The following is a 23,316-nucleotide window of genomic DNA, read 5'->3' on the forward strand; positions in this document are numbered from 1 at the left end:
TTCGTCTCCTATTGTCTCTTACATCTATATGATAATATGCAATGTAAATTACGAACGTTAAAAGGGAACATCTTGACCCTTGTTGTATTGTTTTTCAATGTTTTAATAGAATTATCCTTAATATATCTTTCTATCGGCGTAACCATTGTACCTCCTTTTGGTGCAAATGCTAGTAAATATGTTAGTATCAGAACTAATAAATTAGTGTGATGGAAGTAATATCGATAATTTAGATATCGGTAAGTCAAATAAGAAAGAATATATTATGTAGTAATCCAGTGATAAAATTTTGGCATAATAACCAATACATTATGATTAACATTGTTAATATCTATTAAAACATATACTAAACCAATTGTGTTAGGCGTGTGATTACACAAAGTCTGATTTGTTTAAGAAGAGTCACAACCCATACCAAAGGGTGCACAAACCATATATAATACAAATCAATTTCATTTTCATGGCTATGAAAGAGGAGACTATATATTATAATATAATTAGGAAGGATCACAAAAAGGAATATATATATATATATATCATCAATACTTAGAAAGAAATTAAATCACATTTAATTGCTTGCAAGTATTAGTAACAACAAGTTGTATGTTGTAACTTATCTATGCATTAATGCTAATTAATAGAATAGTATATCAGTATGCCATTAAGAATAAGGAACCCATACATGGTCTTGCATATATGAAATTAATATTAAACTCAAAATTATATATTTATATTCATATGTTTAAATAAATATATTAAAAATAAAAAATATATATCACTATAATAACAATTAAAATAATATATTTATTATTATGCATAATCAAGAACTCGGATCCAATAACTATTTGGCTAAGAAGAGAAAACTTAAGTGTTACCAAGGAGGGGCTTGTATAAATCCCAACAATGGATCTTTGTGCCAAGATAGGCTAGGGATCAACGACCCCGAGCACCTTGTGGGAAAAGTCCCAAGAATAAGGGCTTGGATCTGTAAACTTTGAGGGAATCCATTGCAAGTTGGTATCTAGGCAACCTGGGTAACACCGACTCCTTTCATCATTGAGCTAAAATAGTAATAAGGTAAGCATGAATGATAATAATTTGAATAGATAACTTAAATCTAATAGAATGAATGGCTATTTCTATTTGTGAACATTACAAAACGAACCCTAATTGAGAAATTTAGGATAAATTAAGATCGGTCCCAACATGGTACATTACAAGCAATATCAAAGCATGATTTTGCCATTCTACAGAGTCAAAGATGGAAACAAGTAACGATTCTAGTCAATAAGAAGGAAACAAACAATATGTGAATCATGTATATACTTCGTGTTTTCATGCGTTAAAGTGTATTCTTTGCGTCTCTTTGCATTAAATTGTATTCTTCGTGTCTTAATGCATTATATTCTTCATGTATGCTTCATGTTCATATATTCATATATTTCATATTTTCAAATGGATGTTTCAGGTGTGCTTCTATATTTAATTGACCTAGAACAGTAAGACTCAAAGATATGAATTTACAAATTAACATTAGAGTGAAAGACATTTATAAAATTATCATTGCCCGAGGACAAGCAATTTTGGGGAAGGCAGGACTGTGATGTCCTCATCGTAAAGTTTGATAATAAATAATTTTATTAAATTGCAAAAGAAATATTTTAAAATAACTAATATAATAGTTGAATAAAATATTATATATAAAGTTTAAACCAATAAATTAAATGACAAATAAAATTGTCATTATCATAAATATAAAAAACTTACTTTGATTATCTATTATTAAAGTATGATTGAAATAATAATGGTACTCTATGAATAGATAAGTAATAAAAAAAATAAAAATAAACTATTAAATTATAATATAAAAATGATTCTACAATAAACAGAAAGTCACATGAAATATGGAAGCAATGACAATAAACAATCGATGACCATGATCAATCATATATACAAATGGTCAAGACTATGCTGATTAATAAAGTGACTAAATCTGACAGCAAATACTCCAACATGGACCAGTCAGATAAAGTCAGCAGTTATATGACTCTGCAAGAAACAAGCATCAGATAGTAATCGCTCATGGTCAGAATATTAAAGATTGGAATGTGTATTATTACCTTATATCAATAATGAGTGATACAATATTTTTGATGACCTTATGTCTTACATGAAAACCAACCATGATCAAATAAAAAATTCATTATCGAAACGATGGAAATTTCTATGGTAGCATCAAGTAAAACGATAACTACGGAATAAAAGCAATGAAGATTTTAGTATATAACCTTCGATATGGTAAGATAAAATAATCCATTGAATATCACAACTTAGTAAATACTGGCAGAACTATTCCTAATCAGAGAATGTACAATACAGCATGTATCAATGACCATGATACAAACAGTAATTAAGGTACTGATTACTAATAAATATGTCAGTAATGGAAGTAATAAAATTGGTGCGATGGAAGGGATATCGATGGTTTAGACATTGGTAAGTCAGGGTTAAGAAATAATATCTTATGTAGTAATCTAGGGATACAAATTTAGGTAATTAACAATACACTATGATTAACATTTTTAATATCAGTTGAAAACATATACTAAACCAATTGTCTAAGGTGTGTGTTTACTCAAAATCTTATTTGTATAAGAAGAGTCACAATCCATACCAAAGGATACACAAACCATACATAATACAAATCAATTTCATTCTCAATGTCACTGAAGAGGAGAATACATATAATATAATTAAGAAGGATCACAAAAAGGAATGTATATCATCAGTGCTGAAAAAGGAATTAAATCATATTTAATTTCTTGCAAGTATCGGTAGCAACAAGTTGTATGCTGCAACTTATCTATGCATCGATATTAATTTACAGAATAGCATATCAGAATGTTATTAAGAATAAGGCACCCATACATGGTCTTACAGAAATAACAATAAACTCAGAATTATATATATTCATACATTTAAATAAATATATGTATTCTTATAGTAACAATTAAAATGATATATGTATTATTATTGATAATTAAGATTATAAATATAAACTCAGATCCAATTACTATTTGGCTAAGAAGGGGAGACTCGAGTGTTACAAAGCAATGGATTTTTGTCCCAAGATAGGGTAGGGATCAGCGACTTTGAGTGCCTTGCAGGCAAGTCCCAAGAAAGTCAAAGGGCTTGGATCTGTAAACTTTGAGGGAATCTGTTGCCAGTTGGTATCTGGGTAACTTGGATAACACCGATTCCTTCTGTCATTGAGCTAGAATAGTGATAAGGTAACCATGAATGATAATAATTTGAGCAAATAACTTAAATCTAATAGAATGAATGATTATTCCTATCAGGGGACTTCACCAATCAAACCCTAATTGGGAAATTAGGATAAACTAGGGTCCCAACAGGGTACAATACACTCTCATAGGAGGCTTTTAGACCATGTCACGAATCCAGAGGAAATATGATGGACATGTTCTAACACCCCCCGACCAATAGAAGAGAAACAGATTGATGTTAGAAGATGCAACCAAAGCAAAGAAAAAACCAAAATAGTGACAAGTATGAAGAATCAATATGAACTAGCAACAACATGAACTAGTAAGAAAGGGTGCCTATTACCTAACATATTATTTTTACAAAATAAGATAAAAAACTGGAGAGAGACTGACACCAAGGGCACAACCAAATTGTGAAGAACAAACTGAAAACTGAATTCAAAAAATACTGCTAAAACTGAAGAGTGCCATGCGGAAAGTGAGCAACCTATTCTGTGGTGGGCTTCAACATGAATTTTAACAAGCAGGTATTTCTATTCTTTTTGCAAGATAGCATTCTTAGTTGAAGGATGATGTCACTTTCATTTAGGAAGGGTCAAGCTGGACTGCAGGAGAAGCTACCATTGGTGACACAACTGTTTCACTTAAATTGGCAATAACACCTAGGAGAACCAGAAGGCTACTCTATTCCCTTGAATGTTAGCCCATGTGCAGCATGTTCAGGCAGTCAAATAAAAAATGTTTACTTTAAATTACTGATGGGTGATAGAAATGGGCAATGGGTGGGTGACAGCAAGGAATCTATTGTAATCTTAAATGATTGTTCCTGATTCCATAGGATGATCTTTTTTAGACCCGTTGAATATGGTGATAGGTGATGGTCCAATGGAAGAGTGTCCCCTGAGAGTCAAAACTGTGGCTGACAAGGCTGCAAGACAATCAGCAGCTTGATTACGTTAATCAAAAATATACTTCTAGGCAATAGATTCAAAAGATGTTGCCAAGTGGAACAAATATCCTTTCTTCAGGATAAAACATAGCAGACACTCCTGACGTCCACCTTTAAGTACAGCTTCAATAATAATTTTTCTCCTATAAGCTTTTTGATACCCAATTATTAGCCAACTCGAGGACTTCCAGTAGACCAAATTTAGTTGCGCTGATGTTGATTTTTGAGCTTAGCTTAATTGAGAAAGTTATGGATCCTAAGCGATTCTCATGGCACTGTCCACATTCACAAGGTCAGGATTTTCTCTGGATGCTTCATCAAAATTGAGCATAAGGAATACCATCAAACTTTGTTATGTTTAGTTGCTTTGCTCCTTCCTTCAGTATTGAGGCTGTCTTGTACATTTTTGTCAATTTCAAGGTTTCTTTCCTTTAGTTTGTAACATCATCTTTTTTTCGGTACCATGTCTGCTTGTTTTCTAATTTTTGTTGAATGTAGTCAATGAGATGGTTATCAGGAGTGGATGAAATCACTTGAAAGAATCAGGATGGGAAGCAGGTTCTGTGATTTTTCTTTAAGTAATCTTGTGATAGTGGTCTGTTTGCATGGAATATGACCTCTGCAGATAGATCTGTATGTTTTGGTTTATTGGGTTTCCTGTCCTTCTCCTGGCTCTGTTAAGGTTGTGGTTCTGGTTTTCCTTGCAGTATAGTAGTAGTTTATCTGCGATTTATTCCACTTTTAATAATTTCTTTCTGAAGTTCTTCCATTTTAAAGCTGATCACAGCTTTGGTTTCAACCTTTAGTAAACTTTGGAATCAAGATAAACAGGTGGCAAAAACTGTACGAGCATTAGCAGAGTATCATTGTTAGATTAACAGAAAAAGGTGTTTCCTTCCCAGATCTTCATGTATCCCACAATCAGAAGCAATAGGAAGAGAAATATTTAGGATTGCATGTACCATTATCTCTCATTAACTTATTCTTTCTCCTCTGAAAGTTCGGCCTTCAAAATCAATGTCTTCAAGCAATCACAAGAGATATGTCTTTTCAATCACATTTCGCTTTTATCATCAACTTATATATTGCTTTTTTGGCTAATTGTATATAAGGCAAAAGTTGAAGCTAAAATTGAGCAACTGTCGTTGTTATATTCTGCTGCTTACCTTCAAGCATGTTCCTGGCACAAATAAGATTTTGGCCTCCCGGACTACTCTTCAGATTCTTGTCAATATAGTTACCCGCATATCTTAGAACATCAGCAACATAATCCATCATGGTCATCCAATAGACCACTTTTTGTAGGTTTTAACTTACAAAATCTTATTGGCAGCAAAGAATTGGCGTCGAGTACTGAAAAGACACTTTAAGAAGAAATTGATATGTTGTTGCTTTCAAAGGAGAATCTCAGGGGAGGGAGCACAGAGTTCTCTACAAGTTCTTTTTCAACCTCTTATCAACTTTGACAATACGTTCTGAGAAGTACCGAAACCAAGTTGCTGTACACAAGACCCAACAATTTTAAAGACCCTTTTCTGATTTTTGAGACAAGTGAAGGGCTTATACACAGAATTCAACTCAGTTACCCTGTACAGAGCAAAACAAGCATAACAAAACTGACTAAGATTTGGGTAACAAGTTCTTTTTCAAACGCTTCTCAACTTATACAATCTCTTCTGAGAAGCACCAAAACCAAGTTTTCTGTACAGAAGACCCATCAAGTTTAAAGATCCTTTTCTGATTTTTGAAACAAGTGAAGAGCTTCTACACAGTTTAACCCAGTTACCCTGTACAGACCAGAACAAAGATGACTAAGATTTGGATAAAGAAGCATAAGGAAAACGAAGACAATAAATATTTCGCTCAACTTGTGTTCTTTCCATTGTTACCTGGGGACATATACTTCTTTCTAAAGCTTTGGTTTCTAGATTTGATTGAGTGTGAATTTTTTGCATCACACTCTGTGATCCATCATTAGGATGTAAGAGAGGTAAATTAGTTTAAAATTTTCTTCTCCTTTAGCTCTGTTACTTCTTGATGATGGATCGCAGAGTGTGATCTGAAAAGTTGATGCAAAACCAAAGCAGAGCAATGATAAGTACAGATTGTGAAAAGTTGATATTATTAACAAATACTCCTGTTTTTTTGCCATTTTCTCAGAAGGGAATGTCATGGGGACAGAACATTGCTCCTCTGTCCCAGATTTTTGGATTTTTTTGGGATGTTGTAAGGACTCTTGGTACAAGGGGAATGTTGCCTGCCATTAGATGTTGGTACCTTGACATTCACTGGAAGACCTATAAACAATATTGTTTTACTTTGGGAGTACTAATGCAGGTTTTGAAAATGCTAGTTGTGGAGTGTTGAGGTCTAAATGGGCCACATTGTACAATCCTATGAGGTAGTCAATGCCCTACAGAAGCTCTCGTAACACTCAAGGTCAAAATACTAATTGCGACAGAGAAGAAACTGGTGACATGGGACATGCATTGTGAGGACTGAGGAGTGCTAGTGGGCTCCTGATGTCCAGAGTAGGTAGAACTATGATCCTTAGAATGAAAGCTGAAGTGTTGGAGAGCTCTAATAGTAGTAGAGTGCAAAAGCAAAGAATGTCTCATTGATTTGACCCCCGCTGTGGGTCAACTAGTAGTACCCAATGGGTGCTTAATACCTTCAACATCAATGATGGGCTGAAAGAGGGGTGTAAATGTAGTAGCTCTAGGGACCTCACCAAGGTGCTTTGCCTGAAAGTGGCAATCTCACAAAGAAAAATGGTCAAGCATCTCTGATAAGGTTGCGAAACAAGGTGTATAGAGAACCACCAAAGCCTCTATCAAGCAATGAGGTGAGATGAACCATCAAAAAGAAACTTAGTAAGGCATAGTGGTTAACAAATAGAGAGGTATATGACGAGTCAATAGAGCTCAAATGCCCTAGTCATCCACATACAAATAGAGAATTTTTGTGAGCACTTTTCTGAGCTACTAGTGTTCAAAGAGGAGGAAAAATGTTCAAATGAACAGAGAGAGATATGATCAGCCAATACAGCTGGAATTCTCCAGCGGTTTACCTCCAAGTAGACACCTTTTCAATAATTGTTTTCTGAACCACTGATGCTGGAAGGGAAGAAAGTCTTTTGAACCATTTGAAATATCGGACCAACAAGTGCTGACCCCCCTGTCAAAGTCATGACAGTTTGAGAGTTTCATTGTGATCGCATACACTCAAGAATATTTCTTCCAATGTGCGGGTCTTTGCATCATGTTTCGGATATAAAATTGAGTTTCAAAAAGATGTAAATAGTAAGAACTAATTCATTGTCCTAGCTGATTGCATGTCACTGTATTTTAACAACTTCAAAATCTCAGAGTTGCTGGAAAATCCTCTGTCCTTCCTTGGGCGCATGTATCCCAGTATCCATTTTGGAAACGTATCTGATACTGCCCGGATACACATTGAATATTGTATCCATGCTTGCCTAAAAAAAGTTGATTTTCCAAGCGTGCCAAATACTACGTAATTTGATATTTTTAAGATGTGGCGTAAATCTTACCAATTTTTAATTAAAAAAACTTAATAAATACAATTGTTTTTAAAAAAATGGTATAAACAAAACCCGCACCAAAAGACAGAGAAAATGTTTTCCTATTCAGCAACCCATTTTGTTGGGTTATCTTCTAATGCAGCTCTACAATTAAGTTATAAATATTTGTGTAGCATTTATGTGTCAATATTTTTTTCAAAGTAATGAAAAACTCCTCTAATAACTTAGAAAATTGTGTTAAATATGTGTATGTGATATTTATTAATGTTGTATCCAGCCGTATCCATATTGGAGATCTTAAAAAATGGCCGTATTTCTACCCAATACCGTATCTGTATTTCTATCCATATCCGTATCCATGCTAACTTTGCTTTAGATCCATGAAGGCATGTGGCAAGGATATTCTCCTGTCATATTAGCTGTCTTATCTGTCACTTTATTGGCTATTTTGCAAGCCTAAAGGAACCTAGTGGTTCCATGGAAGGGGTTTTCAAATTTTAAATGGATGCTACGGTCCTATGGAGAAGATGCAGAATGTTTCTGTAGGAGATCACATTTTCAGTTTCAACCACAATATTGTAGGAATCTGTTTTTTAAACTGCAGCTAAATGTATTAAAAAGTCAAATAACAAACCGTTGCTGCCATGTGGCATTAAATTTTCTCAAAATATATCTAGTGGGCGTAATAAAGTTTGAGCCCTTGTATTCTTGTCATGGCTTAATTCTCGTGTGGAAAAATATATTCTTGCAAAAGATTCTGTTCCTTTCTTTATTATGTGAAGAAATTTTTCACAGGTTTTCTCGCATAGCGAAATCAGGGGCCACACCCCCATCCATGCGACCCTGCCCTAATTTTACCATATCAAACTGACTTAGAATACCCTACAATTTTTAGATGATTACAAGCATGTCCTATCAGTTACATTGTACCTATTTAAAAGATTGATTATCAAGCATTTAGTCCCTATGTTGCTAGCTCTAGTACAGAGTCAGGGATTCGGTATACCAGTATGTCAATGTTTTCCCTTTGGTATGGGATGGCTGGTTGCTACTGTATATGTTACATATAAGCAAACACACATAATTTTTAAATCATAGATTATAAAAACAATGATACTCGTAATTGCCACTGATTTTTTTTGAATACCTCATAATTTGCCAAAAAGAAAATGCTCATAAATTAATAACTCAGCCACTTGCCAAATGTTAACACTGAATATTACAACCAATATTGAAATATTCATTGAGAACATCATGTTTTCCTATATGTTGAGATCCCAATTACAATTAAGAAATAATGTGACAAGAGATCATATCTCATGACAGATATGTTCTTGTGAACCACTACTCATGAAGCATGGTTCAATGAGTTTGACTCAAAAATTACACATGAATCACTACTCATGAAGCATGGCTCAATGAGTTTGACTCAAAAATTACACAATTGAATCATGATAGGAATATCAAAACAGACCATAAGTTAATGCACCCAAGAGTTGGATCTAAATTCCTCATAACCTCCTCATTACAATAAAGTTTCTTTTGTAATTATAATACCAATAACTAGTGGGGATTTAGGAGAGGAGACCCCAATGAGGTCAAGGGGCAACATCCCTCATGGGGGCAATGGTTGAGCGACAAGGTCCCTCGTGTGGGTTTCAGAGCACCTCCCCTCTAGGTTGAGGAGCAGTGCCCCTAATGATGTCCAAGGGAAACAACTTGAGTGTATTCCCTATGGTGATATGGTGTTAAGTGGAGGGGTGGAGCCCTTGCAATTGAGTCCAAATTAAGGCCTTTGAAACCACACAAACCTTCATGACACACGATTTTCACAATTTTATCACTTGAGGGCAAAAATATGATTTTATCCTTATGTTGTTATAAAAACATTAAGCTTTTTCTTTTCTTTGGGCAGTCCTAGACTCCCAACGGGTTTTGATGGGAGTGGTGTAGGTTTTCTTACTTGGGTACACTGAGTTCCTAAATGCGACTTTGGGCAATCCTAAGTTCATATTATGAGACCAAAATTGACGACAAATCAATATGGGATTGAGACCTAGGGCTGTACCTAGTAAAATAGTTTAATCCCTTTCGGTTTACAGAGATTTCCATCTTTTTCTTGTACAATTCTTTGACCATTTAGTAATGTAAGGCATTTATCCATCTTGTTGGTAGTATGGTTTACATGGATAGCACATACTAATGTAGGTGTATCCTTGTATGCCCTAGTTATCCAACTTTCACCAAAGTCCCTATAACATCCTAGATATATCTTTGAAGTTTGGCATGAATGTTCTCAATGGAGGAACCTTCTATAGGTATTTGCCTTCTGTTTATGCACTCTTACTTGTGTGGTGAGAGACTGATCATTGGTTGCTTGTTCAACAATTCCATCCACTCTATTGGCACAAATTCTAGTTTTGGGATCCAAGCATTTATCAATGTGGATATTCATAAACTAGGTAAGGAGGTATTTTGCTTAGTGTATAAAATATGATATTTAATATCAAGATCAAGATTTAATTGCATAGATTTTGTGTCAAATTTTGTAATTTCCTCACGTTTAGGGTCTTTTGCTTTGCAACTAGCATTGGCCTCTAGGTTTGTGTTAGCTTGATTAGAGTGGTAATTTGATGTTACCAATAAGCTCACATGATCTAGTGAAGTTGTATGCCAGTTCCTAGTGTGGTCTCCAAGATTCTTGGAGGGAATGTCTGTTTTTAGTAAGTCACCCAATCTGATCCAGTTATTATAATTTGTCATTGGTATCACTCTTGCATAGTCAATTTCTGATTCCAATGCATTTGGACCTTTGCCGCTACCTGGGTGTGTTTGTGAGCTATATTTAATTAAATTTATGAACGTCACCGGCACTTCAGTACTATAGCTTGTTGGAAAGAGAACAAGAACTTTTAAATGTTTGGACTCTAGACACTGAAAAGTGACTTAAGTGCTGAAAATGTTTTAAAGATAAAATAAATCTCTTTTCAGAGTTAAAATGTTTATTAACTTAATATTGTTATTTAAAAAATGGAGTTTAATAGAAAGTTTTAAAAAAAGTTTACAAATCAGTTTTGAGAGTTCATTTGGAAGATTGTTCATTTGTCAGATTATTCATTTTCACTGATTGTGAAGTTGCTTGTGGTTGGGAGATTGGACATGGCCAAAGTTGCATGGACATAAATATGGATATGGTATTGGATGCATTAGGGCCATTTTTAAAGATTCCCAATATGGATACAGCTGGAACTGACGTTCATAAAAAACACACATATTTAACACAGTTTTCTAAGTTATTAGAGGAGATTTTATTACTTCAAAATCAAAATAGATAAATGATTGCTATATATATAGTTATGACAATATACAATATGCAAAAATAGTAGAGTTGCATTGGAAAAAAATGGATTGCTGAAATAGGAAAAGATTTCATTTGTCTCTCATTTGTTGTAGGTTTTGTTTAGACCAAAAAGAAAAGTGTGTGAATGTATTTCTTAAAAATGGAATTTTAGAAGATGTATCTTGAACTTTAAAAAAATCAAATCACATAGTATCCAACACAGATGGAAAATTAAGGTTTTTTGGGCACGTGGGTATAGTATCCGACATGTATCCAGGCCATATTGGAAACATATCCTTTTCAGATATGGTGATGTGTGCACTGGACGAGGACAAAGGATCGAAGGAGCATTTGGCTACTCTGAATGTGGTTCATCTTAGTCTTTAGAGGATGGAAACTCTCTTGGGGGCATTGGGTTTGGTGGTGGAAGATCTACCCTAGTTGGTGATTTGTGGAATCACTTAGATTTTGTAGGTGGATTAAGGTTTGAGGCTTGGTAATTTCAAATTTGTGAATTCCTATTTAAGAGAAATTTCAGAGTTCTAGTTTGGGACAAATTATTTGGAGAGATTGGACACCGTTCCTTGTTTAGTGTTTGGTTATTTTAAGTGCTGATTGATTTTTGGGTGTTGAAACTATTTGTTAAGAAGTGTCACTGCTCTTTTATCCTCTTTTATCTAACCCTTTGAGCAGTTTGAAAAGGCAAAAATGTCTGTGCCTTGAAGACAAATCAAGAAAAAACAAAGGGTGTAACTCAGCGCTAAAAGATAGAATGCACTAAAGAAAAGGGAGGATTCTTGGGTTATTGCTTTGGTGTGGCCACCTTATTATTTCTGCAATCATGGACTTCCATGTTTCATGGCGTGAGCCTTTTTTAATTATCATTATTGGATGCCAAATATGGTATATATTAGGCATCGCGACTAAATTTACTTGGACGTTATGAAAGAATAGTTTCAAAATTTCGAGTGATTGATTATTTATGTTTTTGCTGGGCTTGGGGACTAAGTTTCCAGGCGCTTGATGCATCGTTTGAGGCTCTAGATCTTGCTTGTGATTGCTGTTTCAAATATATACAGCTGTGCATTGGTTTTGGTTGTGGTTGGGAAGCTTTGTTATTGATAGTTTTGTTTGATGAGAGCTTTACTTCAGCTTGGCAGTTGGAGGTTAATATTATCCATTTTTATATGCTGGACATGGCTCTTAGAGGACGCAAGGGTTTAGCATTTATGCGCATTCACACTACTAGTCTTATATGCCCAACATCAAGCATCCATAGGGGGACGAACTGGCTAAAGTTTTCTGGGCCACTGTGCGAAGTTGTGGGACCTATATTGACAGAATAGCATGGATACAAGTCATTTGCGGCTTGCTAGGAGTTATCTCTGTTACAAACATTGATATTTGAACACTTTCTTGGTGCATAGATGCATGAAATTTAAAGCTGTTAAAGCTGTAAGTTATTCACATCACTGTTTATCCCAAAGTATGTGGTTTGCTGCCCTTCAGGTCAAAATATAAATTGCAGATGTTATCTCTGTATGTACCTCTATGAATGAATAATATAATCGGCAATAGTTGTTGGATATCTTTGGCATCTGTTGTTCTATTTCTTCTGTTAGTTTATTTTATGAATGTTGCTTCCTTGAACCCACCAAACAATATTATTTAACTAGGAATATCAGAAAAAAATTCTGTGAGTAGAAAGGGAGCAAACTGTTTGACAAAATAATTCAGAGAACAAGACTGCAAAAATTTGGGCAAATCCATAGGGAATTAGGGATGCTTATTACAAATCCATTGAATCATACTTAATGAACAGTAGTTTGCACAAACCCATATCTCATGAGAATGAATGGTCCTTTTAACGCTCGTTGCATTAAAGTGATGCTCATAGGCATGAAGCATTTGGACTTCTCAAGAGGCTGCCTATCCTAATACTACCACAACTCAAGCACGTAGGGATGGAGCTTCCCCCCAGAACATGCCCACTTAGCTTGCTACCCATTTGCAAAATATTCTGCAAGTATTGTACCTTATGAACCATGCATGATATTTTCCTTTAGCTCATTGATTGCAAGTGGAAGTTTTTTTTCATTACGTGTCAAATATGATATAAATATTAAGTCTCAACTATGTGAATTTTGATTCAAACTCATTGACCCATATTTCATGAGTAATAGTTTGCACAAACCCATCTTTGATGAGAATGAATTGTCTCCTTAGCATTCATTGCATCAAGGTGATGCCGACAGTGGTGAAGCATTGAGACTTACTTAAGGGAAGCCACCCATGCCAATGGTACTCTGACTTGAATGTAGTTAACCATGGAGTTCCCTCAGGATCAAATCCACTTAGCTTGTTACCTCATCAAGTGTTCTACCTTATGAACCATTCATCATAAAGCCCCTTTAGTTTGTAAATTGATAAGGAGTGATTTCTGCCGTGTGTCAAATACATATTAATATTAGAATTCTATTGTGTAACTTTTGGTTCAAATTCATTGAGCCATATTTTAACGCAGGAGTTCACACAAAATCCAATTCTTTTGAGAAAATTTATATACAAGTCCTCTTTGACTGACTTTCAATCTAAATTTTCTGGGAAACCTATGTCAGAGCAGAATTCTAGTCTCTTGAGGATTTCTTAGTCTTAGTAAAGAAAATCAATTATTCTCTCTGAGTTTTAAAACTGACCCAGCCGATAAAATAGTTTGCGTAGATTTCCCTTGCACCAGAGTGATGGACGAGGAGATGGCCAATGAAGTCTTTGTTATTGCAAGCAAGCATGGCACTTGTAAAGGTCAAAATCTCCTGTTTACTTAGATTATGACAGGTCACTTTCTTCCGTATAGTGGCTAATCAGAGGAATGCATTGGTCTTGAGGAATCCAAATGTTCTCGATTATCCAGTTTCATAATGGTAAAAGCACAATTGGGTTCTAACCTTTCTAACCTCCAGCAAGTTGAAAGTGGTCAATTTATAAGCAGCTGTAACAATGACTAAAGCAGATTCCTCTACTTGCTTCAGAGTTTCTTCCTAGATGCCCTTAAAGGTTTGCATCTGGCTTGCAGACTTTGGCAGAGGTGATCATGCAAGCAAAACAGTCTCTTAAGTAGTTCTTACATTATCCTTTATCACAAAATTGCTTGGCTGATTCCCAAATCTCGATTTTATTAAAACAGACCATGAGAAATCAAGGGTGTGGGAAGAACCCAATCATCCTTCTAGCTTCTAGGAATCACAACTTTTTCACCACTTCTGATTTCCTATGTAGTATACTGTTCTAGTCAGTCAAGTGGAGGAGCTAGTAAAAGTACAGAGTACAGTTCTGTGAGGGAGCATCTGTGGTTCTGTAGTAATTATTCTCTTCATAGTAAATTGTTGCTAGTGTATACGTTATATGTATATTTCATTTATGTTCAATAATAATTTATAAATAACCAACTTATTTTTATTTTATAGTTCCTAAAGTATTCATCTTTAATTGTATTTATCCTCATTCTCTTGGAGGATCAGATACATTTTAGAACAGGTACTTGCAAATTTCATTTTAATGGAAATATTGTTTTGCCCCTAGGGCTTGATGTATAGGCAGTTGTCAAGCAATTCTTGTCTGTTTTTCAGTTTTGTATCATCTCAATTTCTTTTCCTTTTAATCTGTAAGCTGTTGGATGAGAGCCCATGCCGCTTTATTAAAACATAAGTGAATACAAGTTACATCAAACCTACCATGCAGGAAGGAAAGAAGTGGAAGAGAAAGGAAAGAGGACAAAGAGAAACCTAAATTTAACTACAATGAAAAGAAAGGAAGACACAAATCCACAAGAAGAGTCAGCTATATAAAACAAACAGCTGAAGGATCCAAACCAACACAAAATTAAACTCTTTTATTATTCTGAAAAATGAGAGCATCCTTGGTCCATTGAACTCTCCTCCATGGCTTCCTCGGTTTTAATGCTTAGTTTTTCTGCCTCTGACTTTCTCCCCTTTTACATCTTCAAGGCACCACAATCTGGTTTTGATTTACTTCTTACAGCTTAAGAAATCTCGTATTTTTGTGGAGGGGCCAGCACAATGTTATGATCTTAATAATCAGGAGTTCTATCATCCAAGCCCTCATGAAAGGAAAGGTGCTTTCCGACTCAAAGCAATCCTTGTTTGGCTCATATGAAGTATCAGTCATGTTATTGTGAACAGTAATGATAGGAGGAAAAGCCTTTGTAGGCTGCACCGGAGGTAAATACTCCATAGGCTGCATTGCATCAGGTCTTGAGATTGCTTGGGCTCTATAAAGTAGCCATGATTTCTCCAAAGAAAATCAGCATCCGGAATTCCAGACTTCTTAATCTATTTTTCAAGGCTAACATGCCTGGTGCTAAATAAGCACTGGAAAGTGCAGGTGTCAATTTTGACTCTACTTGTTTCAGCAAGAGCATCAAAATGAAAGCCCTTAAAATTTTAAAACTCGAGTCCAATAACCAAAGGAAGAGTGAATCTAGATAGAAGGTGAGCAAGGTGTAGAAACGTCTATGATAGCACAGTCTTAAGAAATCTCACATTTCTGTGGAGGGGCCAACACAATTTCATGATCAAAATAATCAGGATTCGTATCATTTAGACTTTCCTTTAGCTCATATGAAATATCAGTCATGTTATCATGAACAGAAATGACTGGAGGATAAGCCTTTCTAGGCTGCACTGGAGGTAAAGACTCCATAGGCTGCATTATATAAGGTCTTGAGATAGTTTGGAGCTTTATAAACCTGATATGTCTACGATAGCACAACCCCTAACGAAGCTACATGCAACAACCATCTCTTACATATCTAGCCTAACAAAGGAACCCATTTGATTGATCAGGTTTCTGATTGATCAAGATTTCACAGAACAAAGGGCAGATTGTAAAGCCTGCTTTAGATGGGAACATTTATGATCTGGCTTGTGGCTGGGTCAGTAAAGGTGTCCATGGAATGAGAAAGAGGCGTGATTGCCCAAAAAACCATGGACCATTTTGAAGCCAGCATCTATCAAGCCACCAGAATGTAAATCTTACCAAGGAGAGTTGGGGAAAGAAACCTAAAAATGAAAAAGTCCCTTCTGGATAAAATTTGGATTATGATGGCTGCATAGACGCTTCCCATTTTGAACTACGAAATTACAATCTGCAACTAAGTTGAAAATAAACATACAAAAGTAAAAACCCAAAATCCAAAGATTCAGCTACAGGGATAGTCAGATTAGTCCAGGTAGATTTAGCCCATTCAATATCAAGCCAAAAGAAGGATGCCTCAGCATAAATCTCAAAATGAAAGAACAATCTCCAAAATCAGCAACAATCGAATTGATAGTCATCTGAAATGTGGAATTCTGTTGGTTCGTCAGAGAAATTCACCTCCACATCTCCAAAGAGCAGAGAGAGCCTCCATTTTGATTGACAAGCTCTACTGTGGGAGAGGAAGGTGGATTTGACAGTGGCTTGGTAAAGCTTGTTGAATCTGCTCCAAACAATAGGTACTGCATGGTCAGGTTTTGTTCTGTTTGTGCACCTTGAGGTTTCCAAATCCAAACAGGGAGGTTCCAACCCATTTGCATGCTCGGCATGCTGTGCCAATTATAATGGGTCAAAGGTGCGTGATTGAGGAGAGGCCAGTGTTGCCTGATGCTCTATTGGAAACCAGATCTGATCGTTGGTTTCTCTTGACTCCATTCTGTGTGCAGTGTATCATATCTGAGCATTGTTTATTCAACTCCATCCTGTATGCAGTCTTCACCTTTCTTGGTTCCAGTTTGTTTTTTCCTTTGCCCATGCCTTGATCTTCCCCCCTTGCTTCTTGTTTGTGCTCCAATCCTTAATGCCAATTTTCTGCACATTCCTGTCCCCATTTGCGCCCAAAAACTCATTCTGCAACCACTTCTCCTTCCCAGGATCCCTTCACACATCTTTGCTATATTTTATGTATCATTTCAATTATTTGGTCTTCATTTTGTTGGTGTAATTCCTTTCATTTGCCTGTCTTTCTTGTTCCTGTTTTAGCGATGGAAAATCCAAACGGTGTAATTTAAGGCTTTTTAAATGCTGTTTGTTGCTTCTTTTGGCCGCAATCTTTATTTCCTCTAATCTATTAAAAATCTTCAAAAACTGTGATTAGATTTTTTAAAAACATTGAACACTTACATAAAATGTTTAATTTTTTATGATGTTATTTAATAGTTAATTTAAGTGACAAATACATTTTCTTTTTGGATTTCTCCCTGATTGCAACAGTTTGAGGTTTTACATCTTTATACATTTCACATATGTAATTGCATTTTATCATATATAATATTTTGAATTTTGTCAAGCAGGTTCTTGTGTTGCTCTTGCTTACTTCTGCCAGGGACCCTGGTATTGTTCCCCGTGCTTTACATCCTCCAGAGCCAGATGACTTGGTTGAACCTGAAAGTTTTGCTGAACATTCTACTGGGCAGACCCCACGATTATCATTTCCACGTACCAAAGATGTAATTGTTAATGGAGTGTTAGTAAAAGTTAAATACTGTGAGACTTGCATGGTATATCGTCCTCCACGCTGCTCCCATTGCTCCATATGTGATAATTGTGTGGAAAGATTTGACCATCATTGCCCTTGGGTCGGACAATGCATTGGACAGGTATTTTAACTCATTATCAGATTTCCATTACAATGATTCTAGCAGTCAATTTTTAGGTATATTGTATTTTCTTCCCTTTATGTTCAAGTTAAATGCATTTTGGAAAATACATAATAAAGCACTCAGATTCAAAGAATATTCTGTGTTATCCGCTCACTTGTTTGACATTCATATAAGAGTGGTTTCTCAATTATGTAGATATTATCTTACTGAAGCTGTGGACATAAGATTGTTGTTACCATGTAAAGAGTCATTTTCAGTAACTATCATAGGATGGTCTTTTATACATATCTTAAAATTATCAGATGAACATGTTCAATATGTGTAAGACCTCTGCGTCAAAAAAATGTGGACAGAAGCATTTAGTTATCTAGTAGTTACCTTTTAACAGTAACTTTGCTCTCAGTTAAATTAGCAGTAGACTCATACCATCAGAAGTTTTGTAAGTGCATGAATTTACACTCCTAACACATAATGCTATTGATGGATATTGTATTCAAGTTTTCTTCTTTTGTGTTGAACTTACAGTGCATGATTGTGCTTCTTTGTGGACCGGTCACATGCATCTCAGTGGTGCTCAGAACAAAGTTTCATACACTACGGGCAGGAAGCCTGCTCAGTAACAGTCTATTAAAATCTTAGCCTTTGGTTTAGAAGACTGTGATAGCTTATGATTATTTCAGTTGTATCATGAGGTTAATCCTAAATGTTTGTAGCTTGCTTATGTACAAATGTAAAGGGAGCAAGCGATCAACAGTTGAACCAAAATCATAGAACATGATGCATAACTATAGCCAAAGTAGCTATCAAAATTGTTACTTCCTATGTAGACTTCTTTGTAGGTAAATGTGCAGAGTTGTTCGTCTCATGCATATTGGCTGTATATGCTGAAACAATTTTATTTTCTTATTTCTGGCAGTGATATAAACTGATTCAGTAACCAATTTTTGGCATGTGCTCACATGTGCAGATTATTAGTAATTATTAATTAACTGTTATATATGTATGTAGATATTTAATTTATTTGGGAAATGTTATATGAAATTAAAGGGTATAGTATCTGTTGGAAGAACTATGGTAGCTACTGAAATTATTACAGTTGGCATTGGTATCAAAGTGGTTTTCGAGGTTTTGTGAAGTTTTCTGCTCTTTAAGGTTAGCTGGTTGATGTTTATCCATATTTGACCCTTTGTGAATGATATATTTTTCATTATGTATGTGGTTCACAAGGCTTCCAATTTAAAATTATGCCTGTTTTCAGATTACAAACATTATCTCCATAAGTTTGTTCTATTTTACTGCCAACATCTGGATATTGCCGATAATCTGAAATAGATGTCTTTTATATTTCTGGCAGAGAAATTATCTCTTCTTCTTCATGTTTGTTGCTTCAGCAACTCTTCTCTGCATATATGCATTTGCAATGTCAGCCCTGTATATCAAGTTTCTAATGAATGGTGGCGAGCGTAGTGTTTGGGAGGCAATGAGAGAATCTCCAGCAGCAGTGATAATTATGATTTACACATTTATTTCAGTTTGGTTTGTTGGCGGTCTTACTATATTTCATTTGTACCTTATAAGCAGCAATCAGGTGAGTGACAGCCAAATCCTTATGTGAGTTTTATGATTTATCTATAATTTTTATGACTAGATAGAACTTTTATGCATTATGTATAAAACTTAGAAGCTTAATTTAATGTGAGCAAAGTTACAGTCGAAAGATATTTTCAAAGCAACTATGAAGTTTTGCATCCATTATGTCAATGCAATGCTATATTCTCAATGGCAGAAGTCCATAGGGTAGACCAACCAACACAAACAACACAGGCAGGAAAAGGAATGGAGCGGGCCATTTATATTTATTGACAATCACAAATCCACTTTGTAGTTAGAGGCGTTGTCTGGTATCTGAGCTAGTCAGGGGGCTTAGCTCCTACTTCATGGGTTTGTTTACTTGCTCATCTTTGCATCACAACTGTCATATTTCACCTTTATCCTTCCACATTTCAGATAACATTTTGAGTGGTGGTGACATATTTTGATTGATGGTTTTTTTAAAAAATCTTGGGTGGGCCATTGATTTCTTGCAGGGTAGTTGTAGGGTAGCTGGTACACCATGGATTGTGCATAAGGATTTATTTGAAAATAGTTAACAGCTGTAGAGACCTCTAAATGAGAATTTTTAATTTTATAAACCAATAAATATCTTGTTTGATATCTCCTAGAACAAAGACCATATGGCATAAATGTGGATTTTGAATCATCCATTTAATTTGTCAACGTAATAGTAGATATTTGACAAAAGTAAGTCCCAATTGTAAAGCAGTAAACATAAAACCAGAAAAAGCAAAGATGCCAACCAAGCAAATGAACAAACACATTAGTTCTCTACTAGTTGGTGTGCTTAAACATGGGGTTTGTGATTGTCCTCTTAGTTTTCTGTACTACTAACTGTAAAGTTTCTGCAAATTCTGCTACCAATCCAAGTGATATAATGCTTTTACTATTGCTGAAGATGGTCTTTATCAATACTGGACAGTATATTAAGTCTTCTCATACCTCCGACCAGCTCATCACCGCGTTTTTCTCACCTTTGTCTCCTTCACGGTGTGTGAAAAGACCATCCAGTATCACACCCTCCAGACCATTCAGACACTGTACCAGTCTCTTCAGGCAGCAACACTCCTCTAGTGGTTCTCGACGACGATCTCTGTCTCTGAATTGTCCATGGTTATATCCTTCTGTGACTGATTTCTTTGTACCAAGGAAGGATCCTTAGTCCTTACCTTGGTTTTCTTGGTTCATGTCTTGTTTTGTTTCTTCTTAGTCACTATTTGGTGCTCCTGCTTTGGCCGGCTCTTTTGTTTGTATGCTCAGTCCCATAAACCCTTTTTTGTTTTTTGTTGAACATTAATATTATTATTTTATCTTCTTGTGATGTACAGTTTTGCAATAATATAATTATATCTGCTATAAGTTGTATGAGGTTATGAATGCTAAACGAGCAGACCTTATATTTTCGTGTGTCCTTTATCTATAATCATACCCTTTATAAATATGTCAACCAAGGGGCATCTAGGGACATGCCCCTCTCTAGGTCGGCGTGAATTGTTTTCTTCTAATCGACTTCTAATAGAGGAATAGATTTAGTTAGTGATTAAACTAAGTTGGCCAATTTTATTCTTAAACAACATTGCCTTAAAGGAGATGCAGATCACACCTACAAAAGGGACAATTATATATAGGCCTTTATTAGTAAGGCATTTCATGCATAATCAGATCTATACAATTTGTACAATCAGACTAATATGAAATCAATGTTATAGAATTAACACTCCCTCTTAACTTGATAATCATATTAAGAGATAACATATCTAGCATCATCAATTAAGATGAATGAGCATAGATTGATACTCTATAGCTATCTGGATCTTCTAAGCATGTGGTATCATTGAACACATGATACCATGTCATATTACTATCCCTGTGATATGACTTATCACTTATACTTGTGATAACAATATTGCTTGGAATGCAACATCCAGGATAAAATCCGGAGAATGATTAAATTTTTCCTTTATCCAAGTTGTGACCCATAGGTCTTGGCAGGCCTATATCACAATATGATCCTGAGTTTAAGATCTACTAGTTCACAGGACAAAATCCGAAGAATGATTAAATTCTTCCTTTATCCAAGTTGTGATTCATAGGCATAGAAATGTCTATATCACAATGTGATCTTGAACTCATCCAGATCTAACAGTAGTTCTCTATTGTTCAGTACATTATCTAAGAGATTGTCATCTCTCATAATGTCTTTTATCCAAGTGTTCATTATCTCAAAGATCGTCACCTCTTAAATAATGAATACAAATGGTGGAGCCCATAATAGTCAATAGCCTAACAAAAATAATTTTAACTAAAAATTATTTCATTAATAATTAAATAATACAAATGTATTATAATTCAACGACACCAAGTATTTTCTTGAAGTGATTTATCTTCACTCGAGAGAGAGGTTTGGTAAGAATATTTGTTGTTTGATCTGTAGTACAAATGTATTCTAATTTTACAGTATTCTTGTCTACCATATCTCTTACATAATGGTAAGGAATCTCAATATGCTTGGACCTGTCATGAAAAACTGGATTCACAGAAAGCTTGATGGAATTCTGATTATCACAATGAATTACAGTTGGATTCATGGGTTGACCAAATAATCCCACAAGTAACTTTCTAAGCCAAATTGCCTCCCGAGAGGCCATTGCTGCGGCAATGTATTCAGCTTTTGTGGAACTTTGTGCTACTGATGCGTTTATATCCAAGATATCATCGCTGAGCCTAAACTGAAACAACATTTTGAAGTGCTTTTCCTATCAATAACACTTCCAGCCCAATCTGAGTCTGTGTACCCATGTAAGTCCAAGTCAACTTTCTCATACTTGAGGCCAAGATTGAGAGTGCCTTGTAAGTATCTCATGATGTGTTTGACTGCAACTAGGTGAATCTTCTTTGACTCACACATAAACTGACTTAAAGCATTAACAACATAGCAAATATCAACTCTTATATTTACCAAGTACATAAGAGATCCAATCATCTCTCTGTAAAGAGTAGAATCTGTGGAGGGTGATTTTGCTGTTGCTTCCTTAAGTTTATTTAGATTAGTCTCCATAGGAGAAGACATAGGTCTGCAGTTCCACATTCCAAATCTCTTCAAGATGTCTAATGTATACTTTCCTTGATTAAGTATGATGCTGTCAAAGTTCTGCCATACTTCTAGTCCTAGGAAGTAATGAAGAAGTCCTAAATATTTCATTTCAAATTCTTTATTTAGATCTTTCTTGCATTGATCTATAAGATGATTATCGACTATTATTAGTAAATCATCAACATATAGTATCAAAATTATCATATCATCTTTATCCTTTTTATAATAGAGACTTGGATCAGCTTCATTCTTGGAGAATATGAAATTGGAGAGATACTTATCGATTCTTTCATACCATGCCCTTAGAGCCTGTTTAAGCCCATAGAGAGCTTTCTTGAGCTTGCAAACAAAGACTTTAGCGTTATGAGTTTCAAATCCTTCAGGTTGCTCCAAATATACCTCTTCTGTGATCTTTCCATTCAAAAATGTTTTTTTCACATCCATTTGATGTACTTTTCATCCCTTCGATGCTGCAATAGCTAGGTCTGCTCTTACAGAGATGTATCCGACAATTGGAGCAAATGTTTCTTCATAACCAATTCCATCCTTCTGAGAGAATCCTTTGGCTACGAATTTGGCCTTATATTTTTCAATGCTACTTTCAGTAGCATGCTTGATTTTAAATATCCACTTAGAAGAAACAACAGATTTTCCTTCAGGCCTTGGAACGATTTCCCAAACATCATTCTTAATAATGGATTGGTATTCTTCTATGATAGTATCCTTTCACGCTGTATGTTTCATAGCATCTGAAACATTGGTTGGTTCTGATTTAGATAAATCACTCATGTTTGCTGTATAATTAGAAAATATTTTGGGTCTTTTGCTTTCT

General features: G+C 35.2%; 1 protein-coding gene across 5 annotated transcripts in view; it reads left to right on the forward strand.

The window, feature by feature from the left end:
- LOC149555672 (protein S-acyltransferase 8-like) overlaps nt 1–23,316 on the forward strand; it is a 71,766-nt gene that overhangs the window by 21,241 nt on the left and 27,209 nt on the right. For all 5 annotated transcript variants that reach the window (XM_089829797.1, XM_089829800.1, XM_089829798.1 and 2 more), the window contains 2 exons: nt 17,468–17,773; nt 19,131–19,364. In XM_089829797.1, the coding sequence (XP_089685923.1) occupies nt 17,468–17,773; nt 19,131–19,364 (540 nt within the window). The remainder of the gene's footprint in view (nt 1–17,467; nt 17,774–19,130; nt 19,365–23,316) is intronic.

Source organism: Cupressus sempervirens, chromosome 5 (genome assembly GCF_028749045.1).
Source record: "Cupressus sempervirens isolate cs-2001-9-10 chromosome 5, ASM2874904v1, whole genome shotgun sequence".
Taxonomy (NCBI): Eukaryota; Viridiplantae; Streptophyta; class Pinopsida; order Cupressales; family Cupressaceae; genus Cupressus; species Cupressus sempervirens.